At 38.4% G+C, this 22772-nt stretch overlaps 3 protein-coding genes across 4 annotated transcripts; 1 reads left to right on the top strand and 2 right to left on the bottom strand.

Moving 5' to 3' along the window:
• Positions 1 to 969: 969 nt before the first annotated feature.
• Positions 970 to 2491, bottom strand: SFT2D3 (SFT2 domain containing 3). The gene has a single exon (XM_072431630.1). The coding sequence runs from the start codon at positions 2378 to 2380 to the stop codon at positions 1766 to 1768; it is 615 nt and encodes a 204-aa protein (XP_072287731.1). The 5' UTR covers positions 2381 to 2491; the 3' UTR covers positions 970 to 1765.
• Positions 2492 to 2591: 100 nt separating this feature from the next.
• FTSJ1 (FtsJ RNA 2'-O-methyltransferase 1) lies at positions 2592 to 14876 on the top strand. 2 transcript variants are annotated; one of them, XM_072431628.1, is made up of 11 exons: positions 2592 to 2747; positions 3900 to 4028; positions 10404 to 10473; positions 10904 to 11003; positions 11337 to 11415; positions 12339 to 12391; positions 12732 to 12785; positions 12882 to 12984; positions 13627 to 13710; positions 13865 to 13968; positions 14477 to 14876. In XM_072431628.1, the coding sequence occupies exons 2-11, from the start codon at positions 3908 to 3910 to the stop codon at positions 14690 to 14692; spliced, it is 984 nt and encodes a 327-aa protein (XP_072287729.1). In that variant the 5' UTR covers positions 2592 to 2747; positions 3900 to 3907; the 3' UTR covers positions 14693 to 14876. The 2 variants fall into 2 exon arrangements, with proteins under 2 accessions (XP_072287729.1, XP_072287730.1); XM_072431629.1 differs by lacking the exon at positions 2592 to 2747 and adding an exon at positions 3681 to 3702.
• Positions 14709 to 21843, bottom strand: LOC140344480 (organic solute transporter subunit alpha-like). Its single transcript, XM_072431627.1, has 7 exons — positions 21668 to 21843; positions 19907 to 20058; positions 18867 to 18940; positions 18304 to 18459; positions 17722 to 17833; positions 17034 to 17286; positions 14709 to 16373 (listed from the first exon to the last, which is right to left on the bottom strand). Exons 1-7 carry the CDS (start codon positions 21732 to 21734, stop codon positions 15916 to 15918), a joined length of 1272 nt encoding a protein of 423 aa, XP_072287728.1. The 5' UTR covers positions 21735 to 21843; the 3' UTR covers positions 14709 to 15915.
• Between the last annotated feature and the right edge of the window lie 929 nt (positions 21844 to 22772).

Raw genomic sequence — 22772 nt, 5'->3', positions numbered from 1 at the left:
CTACGTCATGCATCCCAGGAGGCTCTTAGGTGCTCCTTCTGCACGTGTCCGAGCATCTCAAGCATGCACAGAAGTCCTTTCGTCAAAAGGGAAAAAAATTGCCAAACTCCCAAACTGAGATCCGCAAGTTTTTTCCCAACTGTGGCACCTGATCTCGTGCCTGTGTCGGGTGACATAGTAAGAGGAACCCGGAAAAAGAGGAGAAGATGGAGGCACCTGGTGTGCCTGCCCAAAAAAGGATGCCAGGACGATGCAGAAAGAGTATTATTTTTGTTTTGTTTTTTTTGTTTGTTTTGGGTGAGGTTTGAGTTTACTTCATCTTTATGTATTAAGTCTCACATGGCTGAGAGACCAGAATAAGTCGGGATACTGTATGCCCAATACAAAAAGGAAATTACTGAAAAAAAGATACTGTTTTGGAATAGGAAGCTTTTACAATAATTATATTTGTGGTGATGTATTTAGGGCAACATTCTGCCATGCATGGAAGTTCCCCATTTTTCCAATTTATTTTACAACCCTACAGGTATAGAAAGTTACCTGTTGACCCTAGTAGAAATGCACTCCGCTTCTAATTCCATGCTGTGGCCTAAGAACACAGTGTTACACTGCTTTATAAACAGACCCCATAGTGTGGGTTATTGTAATGACAATTTGGGTCCCCAAATGCAATCAAAAATATATAGCATGCCACTTTTGTCTTTTCTTTAAACATGATTGGATTTATTTATAAAGCAGTGAATTGGACATTCACTGTAACATCTGGTTCATATGGTTCAATGACAGTAATTGATTCTCCACCTGCAAATGTTTCAGTGAATGTGTGTATGTATATATTTTTACACACACACACACGTTTTTAGTACTTCTATAAGCTAAGTAAGCCACCTGTGAGGGAATGATACTCGGCTAAGGAAAATGGTATGTTTGAGTATAAAATATTTACTTGCAAAAAACACAGTATAAAAATTATTTTATAATTAAATGTTTTATTAGAGTTTTTTTTCACAGATGTAAGTATTGTAAAATATATATCTGCAAAATGATTTAAAATAAATTACAATGAAAATCTACAAGTACCTGGTTGGCTGCATAAGAATAAACCCCTTCCAGTCATTGTTATGAGGGGCCAGGTGATACCAGCCATGAGTCTGTGTGTATAGGTCTCTGTACGTTTTGCATGCTGCAAAATGTCTCTAATCCTGCTCAGACACTGTTACGCAGAGATTGTGAGCAAACAGCCTTTTCCAAGGTCTGAAATTTTCATTCTACCTTTCCAGGACATGAACACATGTCATTTCAGCCTTAATACTCGGGGTTGAAGACAAATCTCTCTTAGGCACGGGTTTCATACAGAGTTCATCAAATTTACCCCTAGCATTCTCCTGCACTTATTCTAATCTCAGACCTCTGTGCTGACCTATTATGGGAAGGGTACATATTGAATATTTGGTTTGCTGTCCAGGTCAGCATATTAGTTTAACAATTACATTGGCCAGTAGTTGTTTATAATTCCAGGTAAAGGTCTTCACCATGGCAGGCCTTTTCAGATTACAGGAACATACAGAAATCTCACAAACCTAAAATTAACACCAGGATCAAGCCCTTAATCCACCATGGAAACTATGGTAGTCTCCTGGTTTTCAGGGGTTGCTCCTCACACTGGCAGGGATCTGCAGAATCATTTCCTAAAATAAATGCTAGAGGCAAGTTCTTAGTCCAGCACGGTCCACTTGGTGGGCTCCTGGTGTCCATGGGTTGCTCCTCATACTGGCAGGGCTCTGGAGACTCCTTTCTTGACCAAGCTTCCACAAAGTCCACTTATATATCGTCTCCCAGCGGCTCCACCTGGGAGCATCCCCAGCAAGAGGGCAGCTCCAGTGACAATCTGCACAGCAGCCCCCAGCACAGTGAGTGGAGTACTGCGGATCCCCAGAGCGGAGTACAGTGTTCCACCAAGAGCTACTATGTATAGAAGAAACCACGGATCAGGCTCTCTGAGGAGGCGACTGGGGCCCCGCAAGAGTGTGGCAGCACAAAGGCCCAAGAGGGACCCCATGGACCATAACATGGCAAATTTTCGGGCACGCAGCAGCAGCAGGGGCACGTACAAGCCTGCCAAGGCAAAACAAAAAGTTGCCATTCCTGCACACAATGCAGCTCCAATTAACCTCTGAGACCCTGACATCCCTGGCAGGAAGGGGTCTGAATCCACAGGAGTCCATGACCATGTCAATCCAGTGCTGGTTGGGGAAATCCAGGCCTTCCACCCTCCTTCTGTGCGCTCCCCGGTGGATGAAGAGACTGAAGGAGCATTGCCACTATTTCCAGCTTTATTCTGAGCCACGTACTCCTGCAATTGTCTACCAAGATCAGCCATAGCTGCGACACTTCCGCCTTTGTGTCTGTGTTGATAAAGCTTGATGGCGCATCCGGACAACTGTACCTTGTGGCCGCCACTAAGGTCTGTGTAATTTGATGTTGGCGGCCATTTTGTTGAAGATCAAACATAATAATAATAATTTCCTCCTGCAAACGCCTCCCTAAATACGCCCTATCAGCGACACTTCCGTCTATGTGTTATATGTTGTTGAAAGTGTGACGACTATATACAGGCGACCGGACATGGTGACCGTCCCTAGAGGTTCCTATCCCGTTGTGTACTGCGGCCATTTTGTTGGAGAGCAAATATCGTCTCGGTGCGAGGAGGTGATTTTGCCCTTTCAGGCCCAGGTTCGGAACAGAAGGTGAGTGTGTTGTGCTTGATGGAGACTCCTACAGTTCTCAGAAAATCGCAGGAGGCCGTGGGATTCCTATTTTTTTTTCTCTCGGTGTGAGACTATAAAATCCGGTCTGACCGGCCCTGCATTACAAATATATGAGAAATTGTAGCCTCCTTTTTCTAAAAAAATCGACTTATTCATGGAGCTAAAAGCTCAGTTTCAGTGAATTTTGGTCAGAGTTGTATAAAATAACAAAGGCTTGCAGCAAGATTGTCCTGGGCACCATTCCACTCATGTTATACGTGTGATTGGCCTTGTGTATGGTGACAACAGAAGCGCTTCTACCCTCATTTTTCAACAACTTAATTTATACCGTGTACTTCAACTGAAGAGACCAATTCCTCCCACAACTTTGCTGGGTTGTGGATGAATTTTGCCTTAAAGCAGACCTATCATTACGTTTTTACTTCATATAAAATAGTAGATAATATCTATATATATATATATATATATATATATATATATATATATTTATTTACTTATTTTGCACTTTGGGAGGCAAACAGAAAACAGAAACTGTGGGTTATATGGTAAATTGAATGAACAGGTGAACAGCATAGTTGCTGAACTGTTAAAGCTCCTAATTTATAATCCAATGAAGTTTGTCATATTGGCTAGCATGAGCAAAGTTAGTGACAGGTTCTATTTTAGGAAATACCCCCTGCCCAGTGACAGCTGTGGATCATTTCTCTCTTAAATCCGGTAGCTCAAACCGTATGTAAACACCATATCGGGTAGAGTCAGCTTATTCAGGGTTTATTTTTTTTTTTTTTCTTTTCTGTTCACATTACAGCGGTTGTGTCTTGCTGTTGGCCTGACACTGCATCATGGAGGTCACATTCTTCTTTATTCCTGGAAACACTGGTAATTTCCAAGGGCTTTCAATAGAACAATGGAGCATTAAGGGATCGTGATCAAGGTGAGCATGGTCAATGGCTAAGCTGTAAGAGGCCAGGGTAAGGAAGCTCTAAATTGGGAAGATAAAATATTGGCTAAGGACACTGCCTGGATTTTTAATGCACTTTTTTGTGTTTCCGTGTATTATGGTTTCCTCCTACAGGGCGAAAGTGCATACCTCCTTGTTCTTTTTTCTTTTTAACTTGATTTTCTCTTTAGGATTTAAAATGGGTCGATCATCAAAAGACAAACGTGACATTTATTACCGCCTGGCAAAAGAGGAAGGCTGGAGAGCCCGAAGTGCATTTAAACTGCTTCAGCTGGATGAGGAATACCAACTCTTCCAAGGTACTTTTATTAACATTGGAGAAAATGATTGGCCTTTAGGCATTAGAGAGATGCATTTTTTTTTCAATTTCTTTTTAATAAACTTTGTACAAAATAAACACATACACAGTATTAGGTTATTCAAGGTAGGTGATATTCACAATATAAATATGTTCCCCCAATGCAATATTCAGCAACATAATCCTCCTTTTATACATATTTATAAACTCAATAAATTCATCTTCTTTATCATTTTGCAATTCATAGCACATCCTTCACAATATTTGCCTTCATGGAGAGAGAGAAATAAAGAAAAAAAAACATTTTAATAAGTGCTTCCTAAGTGATTTTATACTTTCCTTTCCTTTGTCCCTTCCTTTTTTCCCTTTTTTTTTACTAATGTTACCTGGTGCATTTTCTTATTATTTTTAGTAAGTGCATCTCATATAACGTTATACTTTTATATTTTTATACTTTTCTTTCTTTACTAATGTGCTATTCTTTCTTAAATGCGAAATATACCCAAAAAAAAAAAAACTTGCGTGAATTGTAAGTTCCCTTCACTTCCTAGGTGCTAAACAAATGTGCCAATTAAACTTCCAACTCTTAACAAGTGTCCACTTTTTCTCTAGTGAAAATTAAGTAATAAAATAAAAAAAATATATGTTCCCCATTAAGCATAATATAGCCTTTAGGGTTTAAGTTCCCTAATCTTTCTAAATTATAATATCCCACTATCCTATCAATGATAAAATCTGATTATCGTTATACCCTACGTTATTGCCTATACTTATATTCTACCTATGTATTGCCCTAATTTTCTCAATAACCAAAAACTACATCATTTTTTGTTTCAAATGTTCCACACTGGCTTTGGATTTTTTCCAGGCCTTTGTCAATACCATCTTTGCTGATATAAACAGATATGTTACCAAATTAAATTGCTTCTTAGTAAGACTTATCGGCTGGAGATTTAATAACGCTTTTTCTGGGCTTTTCACAAACACTCTACCTGTTAGGGTATATGCTATCTGATATACCTGTGTTCAATACTTGCTGATCTTAGGACACTCCCACCAGGTATGATTTAGCGTACCTCTCTCATTACACCCTCTAAAACATCTATCTGAGGTTGTCAATGAAATTCTTGCCAATCGCTCTGGCACCATATACCAGCGCATCATTAATTAATAGTTAGCTTCCAGTGCCTGTGTGTTTATACTACAATGCGCTGCTGTCTCCCATATTTGTTCCCAGTTTTCCTGCTCCAAAACATCTCCTAGATCCTCCTCCCAACAGGTCATAAATGTGGGTTTGTTTTCCGTATTAGCCATTAGAAGTGTATCACATAAGACTGATATTACTCCTCCAGCCATACTACCTTGTAAGCATTTCTGTTCATTTACACTTAAACTTCTAAAATTATCACTACATGGTATTTAAATCACAAAGTTCTTTATCTGTAGATATCTAAATACTTCTCTGTTAGGCATTCCAAACTTGTTTTTAAATGTCTCAAAAGGTATTATACCAGACCTATCCAGAAAGTGATAGATTCTATACACACACTGTTTTCTCTCCATAAACAAAACTTTCCCGGGTGCTTAAAGCCTGGTGTAAACTGAGGATTGCCTAGAATCGATTGTCATTGATCTGTATCGCTTTCTTACTTGGTCCCAGATCTGCATTGAATGAATAATTATGGGATTATGAATAATTTCTCTTTTAGGTAGTGTAACCCATAAAATATTTTCAATTGCTATTTTTGATCATTCCCCTTTCTCTGAGTGGACCAATAATGTTTTTTTCTTTTTGTTCGTAATACCTTAATAAAGGGGTTAACTGTGCCGCTGCATAGTATAGGTATATTTGTGGCACTGCTAACCCACCTCCTTGCATGCTGACGATATAAAATCTTAGATATTGTGGGCCTCTTGGAGTTACAAAAACTTTTTCTAACATTCTTTGGTGTAATTTAGTGAGTATCTTACAAGGGATTCTAACAGGTAAAAATACAAAATACAACAATACAAACATTTGGCTAACCATGTCATTTTAATCAAGACAATTCTACCTAACCATGATACGATATCTCTTCCACGAGTCTAGTAACTTTACTAAATGCCTACAGAGGTCAGGTATATTAGCATCATATAATTTATCATAGGTGGGTGTAATACAAACCCCTGGATACCTCAAGCATTTCTCTTCCCATTTAAACGGGAACGATTCCTGCAATGTTCTTACCATTTCCTTGTTTAATGATATATTTAATGCCTTTCTTTTAGAGTTATTCACTTGTAAACCAGAGAATTTCTGAAATTGCGACAAAAGGAGTAGAAGGTTTGGTAAAGATACTTGTGGTTTTGTTACACATAACAAAACATCATCTGCAAAGAGACTTACTTTATGGTGGTATTCTCCATTTATTACCCCACTTATATCTTGATGGTTCCTAAAGGCCTGTACCAATGGCTCTATTGCTAAAGCCTATTGCCCATCTCAGTTAAAAAATATGGGAAGCGAAAGTATTGTACAAATGCCTTTGGTGTCGCACATAATGCTGCCACCCATGAACAAAAGTGTGGGCCAAATCCCCAATATTTCAACAGGTACATTAAGTGTGGCCAAAGTACCGAGTCAAAAGCCTTTTTTATATCTAGGCTCAGAAACATTGCCTGTTGTTTATTTTTCTGTACATAATACGACAGGTGCATCATCCTGCGAAAATTATGTGTATAACCCTGTTTGGTCCATTGAAATTAAATGTTCTATTCTCCGGCTCAACCGCACCGCCAACACTGATGCCAGTAACTTGGCGTCGATATTAAGCAGGGAAATAGGTCTGTAATTAGACCACACGGTTACATCTGTATCCGGTTTTGGTGTCATACATACTGCTGCTTCCAACATATTTGGGTCCAGGCTTTCCCCCTTCAATAGTCCATTAAAAACCCAAACTAAATATGGTGTCAGTTCTTTACATACTTTTTATAATACCCTGCTCTAAAGCTATTCGGTCCAGGCTTTTTGCTCATTTTCAGCTGTTTTATTGCCTGTTTTACCTCCTGGGATGAAATTATCGCTTCAAGGTTTTCTTTCAATAGAGCTGGTAATTCTGGTAAGGTTTTTTTTAAAGAAGAACGGTTCCATCTCTCCTTCATTCATCTCTTGAGCTGACTGATAAAGAAGTCGCAATCTGTCATAGAACTCCTTTACTATATGTTCTGGGTTACTAGTTAAAACCTATTTGCCTAGTTCGTAAACAATATGGTGCAAATTGTTTTTCTGAATATTTAAGTCTTATTTGCCAGAAGGATTTGTGATCTATATCTATATATATTTGTTATTGGTCAATTTTGTTTTTTTCTGTTATTGCTGTATGGCAAAGATTAAGTTGTGTCTTTACTTGTTCTAAACGTCTTCCCAGTTCTTGACTCGGCGAGTCTTGGTATTGTGCATGAATGCATTTTATATTGTAAATCCATTCGTGCACAATAAATATATTGGATTTATATTGTGTAAGTTGCTCCAAATGTTTTTTCAAGATGTGATGCCGTTTGAATAAATAGTCCTCTAATTACTGTCTTATGGGCTGCCCACAACACTGCATCTGAGATTCCTGAGTTTGCATTTATATCAAAGTATTCTATCAACGCCTCTCCTATCTGTTGCTTTTTTGCCTATCACTGAGTAAAAGATTCATTGAGAATCTATTTAAAACTAGAAAGCATATGGTATACTAATGAAAGTACAATTTGTACTGCATCATGGTCAGACCATGATATTGCTACTATATCACTAGATTTTACAAATGGGAGACAAATATATTTTACAAATGTTGTTACAAATATATGGTCTATGCGGGTCAAGATTTTATGCGTGTGGGAATATTGTGTGTATTCTCTCTCATCTAGATGTTTTTCTCTCCATACATCCAGTAACATTTATGTACATAATAAATCTCTTACTGCCGGTGTCATTGATGTATCTTAACTGATTTAAAAATTCACTGTACTCTTTTTATCTAGACTAGGTATCAATGGGGTATTCCAGTCTCCGCACATGATAAGTAGGCCTTGTGCGGGCGCTTGTATCAGCTGAAGCATAGGAGTAAAAAATTGTACCTGATTCTCATTGGGTGCATAGTGCTTAACTATTGTTACCCTAATGTCATCTAGGCGTCCCACCAACATGAGATGGCTACCCTCAGGGTCTTTTAACTGTGAATCCAATACAAATAGAATTATGTTTCTGAAGCCTGTAAGAACCCCACGCGGTTTATACAAGGAGTTAGCCATATATACTATAGGGTATGATGCATGGAGCTATTTAGAGCATGATAAGGAGGAAAAATGTGTCTCTTGTAAACATAATATATCTATCTTTTGAACCTTAAAATATCGAAAAGCCCTCGTGCGTTTGAATGGGGAATTGAGACCCTATACATTTAAAGATATAATACACTGTCATTTTAGAGTTAAATAAAAAAAACTTCCTTACCCTGCACTAGATTTAATAATTTATCACTTCTCTGCAACTTTGGAGACATACATTTTTCAAAACTCAAAAAATACAAGCAAAAAAAAAAAAAAAAAAAGAGGGAGTACACATTGCACAACATACCAAGTTTACACATTGCACAACATACCAATACCTCGTTAACTTACTCATGATTACCATTTTTCTAAATCTAAACTTGAGGTATAATTTTTGGTAGGATAAACATTTGTCCACCTGATTTATCTCCAGGCACTCTTCCCCTTAGTTTTAATGTTAGGTTTGTGCCCGAGACAATTAAGGTGTGCAGTGATAACTACTGGGAGTTGGACTCCATTTGCTTTACTATATGCTCTCATTTTATATTGCTTCATTATTATTTTACATTGAACCTATTATTAACATTCATCCTAAATCTTCTAAAAATATATATAAAGGCTAAAATGCTGAATAACATTATTTCATTGCTATGACACAGATGTTCTCGACTTTGTACGGGAGATGTCCTTATAGCAATAGCGTTTCAAACGTTGCTGTATTGTTTTTACTGAAGGCACTGAAGATCTCTCACTTTTATCTGAGCTTTCACTTTGTACTGGAAGTGGTAAGCCCACAGCTTGAAAGCATATTAGTGCTTCAGATGATGAAGTAGTAATTTGGGTTTTCCCATTTTCTGTAAAAATTAGCTTAAATGGATGTCCCCAACGATAGTTAATGTTTCCCCCTGTAGGATCTGCAAATAAGGTTTTAACTCCTTCTTCCTTTGAATAGCCGCTGGTGCAATATCAGCAAATATCTGACATTTATTTCCTTGAAAAACAATTGTTTCTTTAGCACAGGCTGCCAGCTAGATTAGCTCTTTTGTTTGAAAATGATGGAATTTTACTAGCACATCCCTTGGTGTTCCCTCCATTTTAGCTCTAGTTGGAATGCGATGTCAGTCAAGCTCAAGTCTCTCTATAGAAATATCAGGACTGATTTCCTGAAATAGGGCTGTAACCACTGGAGTTGGCTCAGTTATAGACTCAGGTATGCCGCGTTTACACAAATTACATCTTCTGGATCTATTTTCTTGTGATATAACTTGTGATACAGTATCTGTATATCATTCTTATATTGCTCTATTTTCTCTTCATGACATTCCAAAACTGTTGTAACATCAACCATTCTTCTCTCCAATTGTACAACACGGTAACCCAGCTCCTGTAACTCCTTTGTAAAATGATCTGGTATTTTCTTTGCTGTTGTATCTAATGATACCTGTAGAATATCTTGGATTTTCTGCAGGAAGCCATGTGGATCACAGGACATTACTTGCATTTTTGCTGGGGAAATACCCCTTAGTATCAAGTCAAATTCACTTTCTCCTACCTTCCTTCTCTTTTCGTTCTTGGCTTCCTGGAGAGTTTAACGATGCCATCTTTGCCAGCTCATGTATTTCAGCTGCTCTACCCGTGCTCTTCATGTCTCTCTTTGCTTTACCTCGAGTCGACATCCCCTCTGTTTCCTGCAGTCCTGCGAGAGTCCGTGCTGCCCTAGCGTCTCCTCCAGACGCTGTCCACTCGTCCGCAGCTCAGCTGTCCATCCCCCTCCCGGTAAGTCACAAGCTGACTCGGTGCACTAGTTCACGCCAGCCCCGCGCGGTGTGTTTTAATGGCAGTCCTGATTCCCCCCCAAAAAGATGGGGGGGGGGGGTTAAACATATATACAAAAAACTTATAATGGATCCCACTTCCTTGGGTAACTGATAATGTCACAGGTGGCCAGGTGTCAGGCAATCCCATATGCAGCAATAATCAAGATTTGTCACATTGGTACAGTTTACACAATGTTTAAATATTTGGAAATTTGTTTTATTTGTTTGACATTATTACTTCAGTTATATTTCTCTATCAGGTGTACAGAAAGCCGTGGACCTCTGTGCGGCCCCTGGAAGTTGGAGTCAGGTTCTCAGCAGAAAGCTCAGGTTAGAATCTTTGTCAGATTTTTTTTTTTTTTTTTTGAATGATGGTTGTACAGACAGGCTTCTCAGCACTGTGCTGAACAACATTTTCTTTTGTTCTTTGAAAGGAGAGGGAGAAAGACAAGCACCTAGAACATCTGTTGAATAACCATTGGCCATTAAACTCAGAAAAACATATCACTGGCACCTTCTCAATGACATTAGGGCGTTTATGTACTAACACTAGATTTTTGCCCAAGATGTACAAATATTGTATTTCTGGTGACTAAAATTTAGTGTTTGTACATAGCCTAAATAATCGGCACCCTGTCAAAAACAAAGTTTTGGCTTGAATGTGGTTTTACAGCAACTCTGTCACTGCCAAAAAAGATGGTGACAGTGACCTAAAAATTCAGAAAGTCAGTTTAAGAGATTTAGCTTTTTTTCTACTTAGGCCTAATGATGAGACTTCAGAGGTGAAAATTGTTGCAGTGGATCTACAGGCTATGGCTCCCCTACCTGGAGTTATCCAGATTCAAGGAGATATTACTAAGGTACTGTCTACCCTAAGAGACGCAACACAGCCTTGAGCTTTGTTTGTCAGAAATGTCAGTGTTGCTCATAGCAAACAATTTGTGATTGTTTTCCTATAATCTGTAAACCATGACGGTTAAATATGGTTACTATGGGCAGACCATTTTCATGGCAAACCCTTATGATAAAGGAAGCTCCTAATTTTTCTAGATGGTGGAGCACCTTCTGCATTTCAAAAGGGTCATGAGACCCAGGAAGACAGAAGCCCTGAACTTATTATTAAACTAATCAGAGTTAAATTAAAAGTGGTTTGTAGTCATTAGTAGCAATCTCATTTGGTTTTCTGATTTTAGGTTTCAACAGCACATGAGATCATACGGCACTTTGAGGGTCAACCAGCAGACCTTGTCGTGTGCGACGGAGCACCAGATGGTAATTAATCACATTGTCCATAGCTAGTGTATGTATTTGTGTGTGTATGTATGTATATATTTATATTTTTATATATATATATATATAATGCCACATTTGCAGGGTATATGGCATCATCCACCCCTGGAATAGGGATTAAAGGGCTTGGATAAGGCCATAATTCATTGTATTTCTGCATTTCCTTTATTCGGCATCCAGGCATGGAGTGTCTTGGAAGGAATGGGTGGGCCAGGCACTCCTCCCTTTTACAGGCCAGATATTAGTCAATTGTTGCAGTTACAAAACACTACAATTTATCAACAATGTATCAAATTAAATGTACAAAAAGACATACAATTAAGTGTATACATTTGTAAAACATTTATGTTTAGCTATTTCAAAAATATATCGGTATAAAAGTTTCCTGGTTTTTCCGCTGCTCTGATGAAGAAAGAACTGATCCTGAGCATATTCTACAAAACTTTTGGAGGGGCTACATTTTGTGTTTTTGCATATAATGCCATGATGACTTGGATCCCCTGCGAGGGAAAGGCCTGGAATTTGGTTATTTTTTTGCTGTGTTTTGGAGACTTTTGTGAAAAAAGTGGGCTGAGTGGGCTGATATTGGAACCCAAAGTCTGAAGTACCTCTCTGCAGCGAGTGTGTTTTGAAACTAATCCCCACTGTATAACTATATATAAACATTTTGTTTTTGTGTTCCATTATAGACAATTGGCCATCCTAGATCTTTTTTTATTTTGTTGGATTCCACATGTTTCTATTTTTAACTTGACCTGAGAAGAAATTTGTAGTGAAAGGGCCAGATTAGAGTAAAACAAAAACACCCTTTTTGTATCTAAGCCGTATCACCGCCCGATGTAGCAGTGTGCAAGGGCCATGTAATGTGAGTATTCCTAATGTATTCCTGGTTTTCTGTCTTTTAGTTACTGGCCTGCATGATATCGATGAATATATTCAAGCTCAGCTTCTGCTGGCGGTGAGTCTAAATTCATTTGTGGAAGACAAGAATTTCTAAATATTTTTTTTTTTTTTAATTTGTATATTGGTGATTTGGTCAGGATTGCAAAACTAAGAAACATTGATTTATTCCATTCTGGTAGTATTCTTTATTTTCATAGTTTTCATAATTTTGCTGTATTCCACTCCTTCGTTCACAATTCCTTGTATTGTTTTACAGTCCTTAATTTGCCTTATTGCAAACCATTTTGTACTATATTATAAAAATCAGGCTTTTGTATGAAGATATCTGAAAGAATTTTATGCTGCTGCCACATGACTTTCAAACCTTAGTTTTTATATAATCTCTTTTACCATAGGCTCTAAATATCACCACTCATGTCCTAAGGAAAGGTGGGACATTTGTAGCTAAGGTAAGTACCAGGGTGGAGAATTGACTTCTGATGTCTTTGAACATTTTAACATAAATCAAAAACAGTTTTGTTTAGTTTTTTTTTTTTTTTTTTTAGATATTTCGGGGGAAAGATGTCACCCTATTGTACTCCCAGCTGAAGATCTTCTTCCAGGATGTGACCTGCGCCAAGCCCAGGAGCAGCCGAAACTCCAGTATTGGCAAGTGACATTTGTGTTTTCTATTACAACAAGAAGCCAGAGCTGTGTGTAGATTGAGTAAATTGGATGACTGTTTAAAATGAGATCTGTAGAAACAGTTAATGCCTGGTATAGAAGTGCTATATCAAGGGTGGGGATCACTCTCCGACATTGTGCAGTGATATGCCTGTAACAGATGGACAAATCAGCTTCCATTATATAGCAAGAACTTGAGTATTACGTTTAAGGTTTCAGGTTTTAAAAATTAGTCACTGCTAAATGTGCATCTAAAATCACTAATTAGACACAGCCTTCCTACATTATGGCTCCCAACTTCTTCCTAAAATACTTCTGGTTAATTTATCTGTTCTCATAAAGTATGAAAAATAATAGCAACCTCTCAAATTCGGTCCACACTCGCCCACAATTCGCAGCCAGGTTCATGTCCATTCCATTGCTGAAAGTATCCTTCTGTAAGAAGGCTCAATTCATCACATGATGCAAAATCTTTGTTTATGCTACAGTGGGATTCATACAGGCAGCATTAAGTCTCTTATGTGTTTCATGCTAAATGTTCCTTGGTCATAGAGTAATCTGTATAGAAATATAACTCGTGACTTTCTATATCTCTGGCTTTTCTTGATGTTTTATTTTCTTCTACAGAAGCTTTTGTAGTGTGCCAAGGTTTCAACCCACCAGATGGCTACATACCCAACATGTCCAATCCCCTCCTGGACCACTGCTATGGTAAGTTCAGCTACACGTACACGTCTCACATCTGGATAACAGTATGGTTACTATAGAAAAAACTGAGTATTTAATTCTGCTATGACAAAAGGTAGCAAAGATGTCTATTTTTACATTGAAATGTAACAGATTTCCTTAATTTCCCTTATATTAGATGTTGATTTTAACCAGCTGGAAGGTCCCAACCGTGTGATTGTGCCTTTTCTAGCATGTGGAGACCTAAGCGCCTATGACTCTGACAGGACCTATTCTCTCCAGGTAAATAATTGTGCCAAACTACCATACTGTGGAAAGCTACAGCTTAATTTTCCTCTGTGCTTTCCAAATAAAATAGGTACTTGTCTCCTATTCAGTCCCAAGCTGCTTTGATTCACTGCCAGCCTTTCTGTAGCTGAGCACACCACACCTACTCCCACATGTCAGCTGGAGCCTGCTGATTGCTGCTGAGGCAGCGGTTGCTAAATTGCAGGGAGAAAGGCATGTGTACCTGCTGCTTAGCTCTATTTAGTGAAGTGGACCTGTTCCTTTTTCAGTGTGAGCAGACTACCAGTACTTTATAACTTGAGTGCACAAAGCCTTCATTTGGGTACAAGATTTGTACTCTATAGAAAAACGTTGATGAAAAACCTTCCTGCTATTGAAAAAAATAAAGATGGCCTAGATGAAAAAGAACAATTTGATTTAACATTAAAAACACACATATTTTGTGTACTTTTATTTATGTGACCACCACGTACTTGACTTTGTCTCATTAAATTTTTGGCAGTTGGACACAAGTAAAGAATACTGCTACATTCCCCCAAACCAACCCCCGATTCAACCACCCTACGAGGAGGCATGCTTCCTAAAGAAGAACAATCTACTTGCCAAGGAACCACCACCATCTCCACTAAATCAGTCCACTACAGCATCTGCTAAAGAGAAAGAGAATAACGCCATCTGTGATGGTGGGGAAGTCCAAAAACTTTCTATTTCCTCTTGATGATGTCATGACAGTCCAGGATTTTATGTTTTATTGCTATTTCTTTTAAACAGAAACTTTTTTTTTTTTTTACAATTTTAATTGTACAAAATAAGACTTTAACTGTGCTAAAATAAAGCCTTGGAGTGATAGAGGAAAGAGTTAATTAAACAAAAGTCAGAACCCTGACGTCTGTAGCAACCAACAGTGTTGTATATAATGCTGTCTATCCTGTATGTTTGCCACCGTCCTTCTACTCGATCTTGATGTTTCTGTTTTTCCTAGTTGCTAGAAAGTGTAATCACAAGTTAGTTTATTCCATCTTCAGAGGGTTCCATTGGAGGTGGGAAATGCTAACAAAATTTGCCATTTCCAACCAAGTGCTGTTTTGTTACAAAGCTAGAAAATGGTGTAACTGTCCCATCTGGTGGAAATAGCAAAATCTTGGCTGTGGTTGTGACAGAGGTTTTTTGTTAAAGCCCAACTGCTGACAGTAAGGAAGTGGTGGAACTTCTGTTAATTCTTGCTGTTCTTTAAAACAGAAAGTAAAAGGGTAACATGGGATCGTGGCTGAAACATTTATATACAATAATGGTTTGAATAAGGTTCAGGAGGGTAGAAGATTATGGACATGAATGGGGATGTTCCAGCTACCAGGTGGAAAGTTGAAAACTAACCTCAGCAAGTATTCCTGAATTTTTTAAAATAGTTTATCCATGGAGCACACTGCCAGGAGGGGTAGTTATTCTGTCAACAGAAAATTAATTTAAACATGCTTGGGATTACCACAGATCTGTACTAGGAACAGATTTTGCTGTAAGAACAAATCTGTAAAAACTATACAATATTTAGCTTGTGTTAACTTAGGTGCTAAGGTGTTACTGGGCCCTGTTTTGGAGTTGTTTTTTTATGGAAGAGGATGGAGACATTTAGTTCTATTTGTCTCATACAGGTGCACGTATTTCTGTTGATTAAAACTGTTTTATGGAATTTACATTGTTATTGGACAGACAGTTCTGTGTTAGATTATCTCAACGGGGAATACCTGCAGAAATGGGATGCAAAGAACTAAGAAAAAAACCTCATATTGTCAAAACATCTCACACTGTAAAACAAGCTCATGCTGGATCCAGCAAACCAGTATTTTGTCCAGTAGTATGCTATTAGGAACATTGTTTCCAGTTACACTGTATTCTATGAAAGTGTTAGGTGAATCCTGGGTTCTGTCAATGAACATAATTTTCTTATACTACTGTAGCATCATCAATGTAATTAATCTGTGCCTGAACTTGAAGCCTATTTTTGCCAGGCATGGGTGCCTTTGCTCCATCAGACATATCACGTGTGTTAGGCGGGTTCATATTTCCCATCTCCAGTCCACTGGTCCGTGTCGGTGACCTGGCTCTGCTGTTCCGCATAGGTAAAGTTCTGGTCTCCTGGAGGAAGTCATATTTGTCAAGTGGAGCATGTTCAATGTGGCACAAAGTCTCATCTCCCTCACTTATGTAACCGGAGTTGATGCCTCCAACTTCATCCTCAGACAGACTGTGCAGGTCTGCAAAGGTGGTCTGGGAAGATTTGTTTTGTACAACTTCTGGGGTCAGTGATTCAGTTTCTGGACATGGCTCCACTCGGCAAAAGCAATAGCGGGCAAACAAGCTGATGAAAAACATCTCTAATGTGATGGAGTAATTGTAGATGGCTGTGGAGATAGCAAAAATAATATTACTACTTAGCTTATCTCTTAGCTTAGTAAGCTAACTATACTAGTTAGCTTATCTTAAAATCATTTTGAGCTGAATTCTTGTGAACAGGTAAATATTCAAAAGCCAAAGGACTGGTAAATGTGTCCAACTATTCCTGAGATTTACCTAGAAAATTCATCTAGGCTGGTGACCTGACTTTTCTCTACTGTAGTTAAACAACTGAGTTTGGTCACCTCCTTACCTTTTGTTAGGGTTTTTACAACATTTTGTTTATCATAATGAGTTTTACTTTGAGCACATGACTGCATTGATCTACTCACTTTGCCTAAGTTTGACTACTAAAACTTGAGATTTAATGTCAAAGGTCACCTGAAGTTTGAAAGTTGCTGCCATACCAGGTACTAGACCTATTGTACTGTAGTTAAGGGAATATAAACAATTATGAGGCTCTTCTATTTGATACTGGTATATGATCTTAGGAGCTGTAAGGCAACTGACAGGATCTGAGCCAACAGACTTCAGGTAACCTCTGACCCCTCTTACATACAAAACTGTTAGGATGAATATTGGGTGAATATGCTGCCCATGCATAATACAATAGAAAATATTGGCATGGTGGATGGCCAGCACACTGGCACATTTATTTGGCCACTCACTTTGTGATCGGGTCTCCACAGTCCAGGGTGGCACACAGGGGATGGCTCCCAGGGCACTCATAGTTTCCAGGATGCCATTTTGCAGACCACACAGAACTAGAACTAGTGTAATGCAGATGAACTTGGAGCGAGGGCTGTACCCTTCCAGTGCCTTTTTGGTAGCCTTGTAGAAGAGAAGGTAGCCATAAAATGAGAGGAATGAGGACAAGCCAATGATGACGTTGATGTAGGAGTTTGGGTTGGTGTAATCAACCTGAGAAAAAAAAAAAAACCTTTTCATAGAAATCATTGTTTTAAAATTAGTTTGATGGTATATTCTGTTATGTTATATATTTTTTTATAGTTTATTATGACATTTTGTTTAGCATACTGTTACTATAAAGATAATTAGGCTGGCATTCCATTGTAAATGTTTTATAGCAGGGGTGCCCACACTTTTTTGGCTTGGGAGCTACTTTTATAACCTTTTAAAACCAAGTCAAAATGAACAATAAAAACTTGGACCTAATACCTCCTGTGTGAGGTAGTTTATTTTGAAAGACAGGGCTCCACGATCTACTCGCACGGCATTTGCGATCCACCGGTAGATTGTAATCCACCTTTTGGGCACCCCTGGTTTATACTCTGTGACCACTTGAGAGCTTATTTTTAAAGTGGTAAATGAGTGCTTACTTGGCGCAATACTTACATCTCCATAGTCATACTTTTCATCTGTCCATAAAATAAGGCCCACAAAGAACAAAAGTGTGCGGACAACAGACAGCTGGTAAACAGCAATATTCATCCATCTCAAATTACTCCTGAGACACAAAAGGGCAAAACAATAATGAAAATGTTAGTGAATGGGTAACGTTATCTTAACTTATTTGGTTCCCCTGCACCCAAAGAAATTAATTTATTCCTATCGGCTACTTGATGGTGGGACAAATGACCAAAGGCTGAACTTCAGTTCTGCCAAGTGGGCATAAAGAGTGATTGTAGTCACAGTTCGGTTTCTTATAACTGGGCTCTGGGCAACTCTGGACAGGTTTCTAACCTCCATGCATCAGTATGGAGCCAGCCAGTTGATTGAAAAATAAGGTGTATTCTTTGTAGAGTGCGATTGGCTGCTTAGTGTTGCCACAGTTTGATTACTGATGTGCAGGTGATTCACAGATTTAAGTACTTTTTTTTTTTTTTTTTAAGCAAAGCATCAAGCTGTTTAAAATTTCATCTGCTTTTTGGAAAATGCCCTGCTATCCTTGCCCTGGGTGTTAATTGGTAGGTTTACCTGTTCACTTGGATGTTGGGAAAGCAGCAGCAACAGCAGCATGGTGGAGGATTGGGCGACACTGTCTGACCTTCTAGCACTTCCAGCATCTGGGCTTTACCGCCAAAAAAGTCTGTGATCAATTCTAGGAACTTCCAGAGAGTTATGGAGTGATATCTGAGGGTGAACAGAATAACAGGAGAAGAACAAGATCTGATATTTCTGAAAATCAATTTGCCAGTAAACAGGTTTAAAATGACAGTGCCACCCACTGCCAGTCTGACCTCTGCTCTATCCTGGGGAGGTAACCTAAATTAAGGAAGCAAATCCAACATTCTTACTTTAGCTATCAGACTTACTGGAGCTAAAGATATGATTATTATTGGTTGTGTAAACACCTTTTGTCCTCCGTTTTGTTTACAGCAGCCAAAATATTTGCTGTAGAGATTCCTATTTTATCTGGTATGGAACTTCAAGTCTTGGCTGGAAATCCCAAGACGCGTAGTGCTGTTGCTTTGGCATTGTTTTTACATTTGTGTTGGCATTTATTATGCAATATTATATTTTTTCCATAACAGACTTACATGGAGGCCACAAAATTGCAGATGCCGGAGGAGCGTGGGATGAACATTCCGATGATGGAGGAGATGCAGAATACCTGGCGGGAGCACAGCAAGAAACATAAATGAAATCAATATGCAGATGACCACCCTTACATACAACTTTTAAGTTTGCAGAAAATTCTGGCACCTAAAGGAAACTTTTCCTAAAAAAAATATCGGGCCAGCCATAGCTGACCTTTTTCTGGAAATGCTTATTGTCTGAATGTCAGTATGCAGACCAGGACAATCGCTACCACAACTCACAGCATCACTCGCGTCCACAGAGTTCTTTAGACGCAAGTAATGCCGGGAACTGCAGTCCCGGCATCACTCGCGTCTATGGAACAGCTCTCTGCCTATGCGGCTCCGCATTGGGCAGTTCCATAGACGCAAATAATGCTGGGAATTTAAGTCTCAGCATCACTTGTCTTCTGTTTCTCTTCTGAGACCAGCTGCTATTCCTAGCTCACAGCAGGAGAAATAAAATTACTCAGATCTGCAGGAAACAAAAAATAAAGTACAAGGTAATCATCTGTGAAATGTGTGAAACCATCAAAAAGAGATGTCACTCTCTTCTGTCTCTTTTGTAAAACCTTTTTTTTTCTTTTCTAACTAGAGTTTTGAAGATACCAGATTTGACCACATAATTTATTCATGTGTAACATTCATTTCATTATTTGGTGTCAATTGATTATTAACATTCATGCCATCTTTATTCATATCTATTCAAGAACTGTAGCTAGGGGCCAATTAGTGCTTACATTGCATTGCCAAGTATTTTCTTGTTCCTAATTGCATCTTAAGCAATACTTCTTTGTTTCCATATATAAATGTTTTATATTTAATTCAAAGGAATTACTTCTATTTTTTAAGTAAATTTCAAGTTTGGCCCCCAACTTGGTCTGAGTTTTCAATTTGGTCCCTTTGTGTATTTGAGTTTGACACCCCTGCCATAGGCAGAGGACAGTCAATACAGTAAATACTGAAATGAAAACCCATGAAAAGACAGATCTTACTCTTACCGGGTATACTCCCAGGATCCAGAGGTAGAGGCAGGTCCTACGTGAGCTTTGAATGTTTCTCAGGAAGAAACCTATCTCCTCAAGGAATAGGGCCAACTGGACCAGTCCAACCACGACAGGCACAAGAAATATCCAAAGATCCTTTTTTATAACTGGAAAGAGATATTGTCAATAACACTCAACATTAAGTCATTGGGTAGCCTCCTGTCACTGAGCTTCAACATCCTGGGAGATTTCAGCAGAAAAAAACATTTTCATTTAGCACCAGAAATACCAGTGATTCCAAGTTAGTAAAATTGATTTCACTGGTCCATATATACTGTAATTTCACAGGATTCAATACACAACAAAGAACAGTTAAATGGCTGCGGGGCAAAAGGGGCAAACAAGCAATTCTTCATTGCAACTGTGTTTGGTATTGTGTATTGGCTGCCTAAGAAAATTTTGGGATTGGGGTTGTCTGTTTAATTTTCTTAACAAATCTCTTCATTCTTTGGTGCATAGTTGGTTAATACATTAGCATATCGCAGGAAGATTGATCTGTGAAGTCATCATGTCAGGTCCCTTTCTCTATTTCCCATTTTTTAAAAATTCAGAAAGCACATCAGAAACAGTGATCTAACTCCTTTTGAGCAAAAACTGAAATTGTTTTATAACCAAAACTTACTCTATGATGTTGATATAAGTGTTTCTGTATTCGTTTATTTTGGGTCATCTAAGCTTCCCACCCTCATTTAATGTATGTATAAGGTGGGAGGTGCAGATTACAGGTCTCTCTTTCTTGTGGATATATGCAATGATGAATCAATATCATAATTAATCACATATTAACCTGCTTAAAATTTTTTTTGTCCCAGAGACTGTACCAATTCTATGGTTTTTTGAATAATATTGATGTTCCCCTGAAGAAACAGGTTTGTCCTGCAGTCACGTCAGGCATTTATGAATATCAATAACATCAATTCTTCTTTGGCGCTTTGAATATTTATTTTTGTAACTATGCATTTTTTGTATTTAATGTTTTGATAGATCTTGACTTTCAAGCAGTATTTATTCAGTTTATGGGTAAATTGTTTAATATTTTTATCTGATTGATTTTTTTGTGCTACTAAACTCCCTACTTTTCACCATTCACCTTAAATGAATTAATTGAAAGATCAAAGGCTTCTATTCTTTTCTGTTCACTGTATCTCTTTTTAGTTATTTCTGTACTGACTATAATATCTTTATTGATAATATACCATTTTCCTTTGACTGGCAGTAGCGTTTGGCTAATCAACATGCATGTGATTTTTTGGGGCAGGTTGATTGGCTCTGTTGCTCACTGCGTACGCTAATTTCCTTGTGTGGTTTGTAGGTGCTGATGGAATGTACCTGTCCATGGGTTGGGGCACTCAGAAATGGAAAAGCAAGTAGTCTGCACACTCTTTAGAGATGAGTGGCACCAGATTTTTGTCTCGATTCAGGTGACACTGGGCAACAGTCAGTTCATAGACAAGGCCTGCAGTGTACAATGAACTGACACTGGAGGTGTTGCTGGCAGACTCAGGAGTTAATAGACAATTTTACTATATACTTTGTATAATACTACCAACCATGGGTAGAAAAGCTCAGATATATCAATTTCCACTGGCAGCATGCATTTTCATCAAGTGTTCTCTTTGTGGTTTTTAGGCCCTGCATACTGATTCATGCATGATATATATGATACACTGATACATAAATATATAAGTAGACATGATATATGCAAAATCACATTACCTTGGAGGAACTCTGATGAAAGGGGGAAACTTCCCCCTTCCAGGGAACAGTTAGATGGTTTCACCATAGCTGCTTTTACATATGTTTTTCTGTCTTTCTGTCTTCCATCTTCTCTGACCGTTCCTCTCTGACTTCAGAGACATCCACCTTCCTGGATCTCTGGTGCTCCTGAAGAGGATGCTCCCAACCTATGAGCATTAATCATTAATAGGTCTAGGTGCTGGCGTCCAGGTAACTGACTGAAGTCCACAAGTAACCTCTACCTGGAAAAAGGAAGAATGGCACACCCCCTTCTCTCCAAATATAATCATCATCATATCACTGCATTACAAATGCTATAATCTTGGGTTGTGAATAAGGGAGAATAACCTTAGAAGAACAACTCCACACAAATGTCTAAATATATAGTTTACACAGCTGTGGGCAGGGCCAGATTAGCCATTTTTAAGCTGGTACCATAAAGCAGACCTCACTGACAGATGATTTAAGCTGCCATTGATGAACTCCTTCTAAATAATACTAATTGCCTGGATGTGAACCTGAACTGTACCCAAACCCACCTTGTACAGAACTTAAAGAAAAAAAAATGTTCTACATGCCTAATGGTACTGACCTGCCACCTGAACCAATGAATATAGCCATAGTGGTGGCACCCATAAGCTTATATCACAGAAAGCTCCACTGCAGGCCTGACTGTAGTTTTTAGCTGTTGTTTTCATTAAATTAAGGTTAAGTAAAAAAACAACAGTTTTCAGATTTTCCTGCCAAGCTGATAAAATGATTAAATGGCTTTAGGAAACACAGAAGAACAAAGGTATGTCACTTTATGTTTTTACTTAGAGCTTCAGTAATACTCTTTTGTGTCCACATATTGTAACCATGTGATTATTTTAGTAAAACTACAGCTCTCAATGTGCAGTCAGCTAGAAAGGGATACAATTGGATCACTTTAGTATGTTGTAGGTATATATATCTGTGGGCAGTGGCAGAATTCCAGACACCAATAAAAATAAAACACGCCTTCCTGTACATAGCTAGAAATAATATTGCTGCAATAAAATCCAACGACAAACACAATGAACTCACATAGAGCATTCTGAAACCA

The sequence above is a fragment of the Pyxicephalus adspersus genome, chromosome Z, assembly GCF_032062135.1.
Source record: "Pyxicephalus adspersus chromosome Z, UCB_Pads_2.0, whole genome shotgun sequence".
In the NCBI taxonomy this organism is placed as follows: Eukaryota; Metazoa; Chordata; class Amphibia; order Anura; family Pyxicephalidae; genus Pyxicephalus; species Pyxicephalus adspersus.
Note: the sequence above shows the minus strand (reverse complement) of the source record. Positions and strands in the feature narration are given on the sequence as shown.

What these genes read in the sequence shown, in the direction of transcription:
- SFT2D3 (XM_072431630.1), bottom strand. Translation starts at nt 2,380, where the DNA reads ATGGCTGATCTTGGTAGACAATTGCAGGAGTACGTGGCTCAGAATAAA.
- FTSJ1 (XM_072431628.1), top strand. Translation starts at nt 3,908, where the DNA reads ATGGGTCGATCATCAAAAGACAAACGTGACATTTATTACCGCCTGGCA. An exon ending in AAGCTCAGCTTCTGCTGGCG is followed by an intron (nt 12,392 to 12,731) that starts GTGAGTCTAAAT and finishes CTTTTACCATAG; the next exon opens with GCTCTAAATATCACCACTCA. An exon ending in GTGGGACATTTGTAGCTAAG is followed by an intron (nt 12,786 to 12,881) that starts GTAAGTACCAGG and finishes TTTTTTTTTTAG; the next exon opens with ATATTTCGGGGGAAAGATGT.
- LOC140344480 (XM_072431627.1), bottom strand. Translation starts at nt 21,734, where the DNA reads ATGGTGAAACCATCTAACTGTTCCCTGGAAGGGGGAAGTTTCCCCCTT. An exon ending in AAAAGTATGACTATGGAGAT is followed by an intron (nt 17,287 to 17,721) that starts GTAAGTATTGCG and finishes TTTTTTTCTCAG; the next exon opens with GTTGATTACACCAACCCAAA. An exon ending in TGTGGAGACCCGATCACAAA is followed by an intron (nt 16,374 to 17,033) that starts GTGAGTGGCCAA and finishes CTATCTCCACAG; the next exon opens with CCATCTACAATTACTCCATC.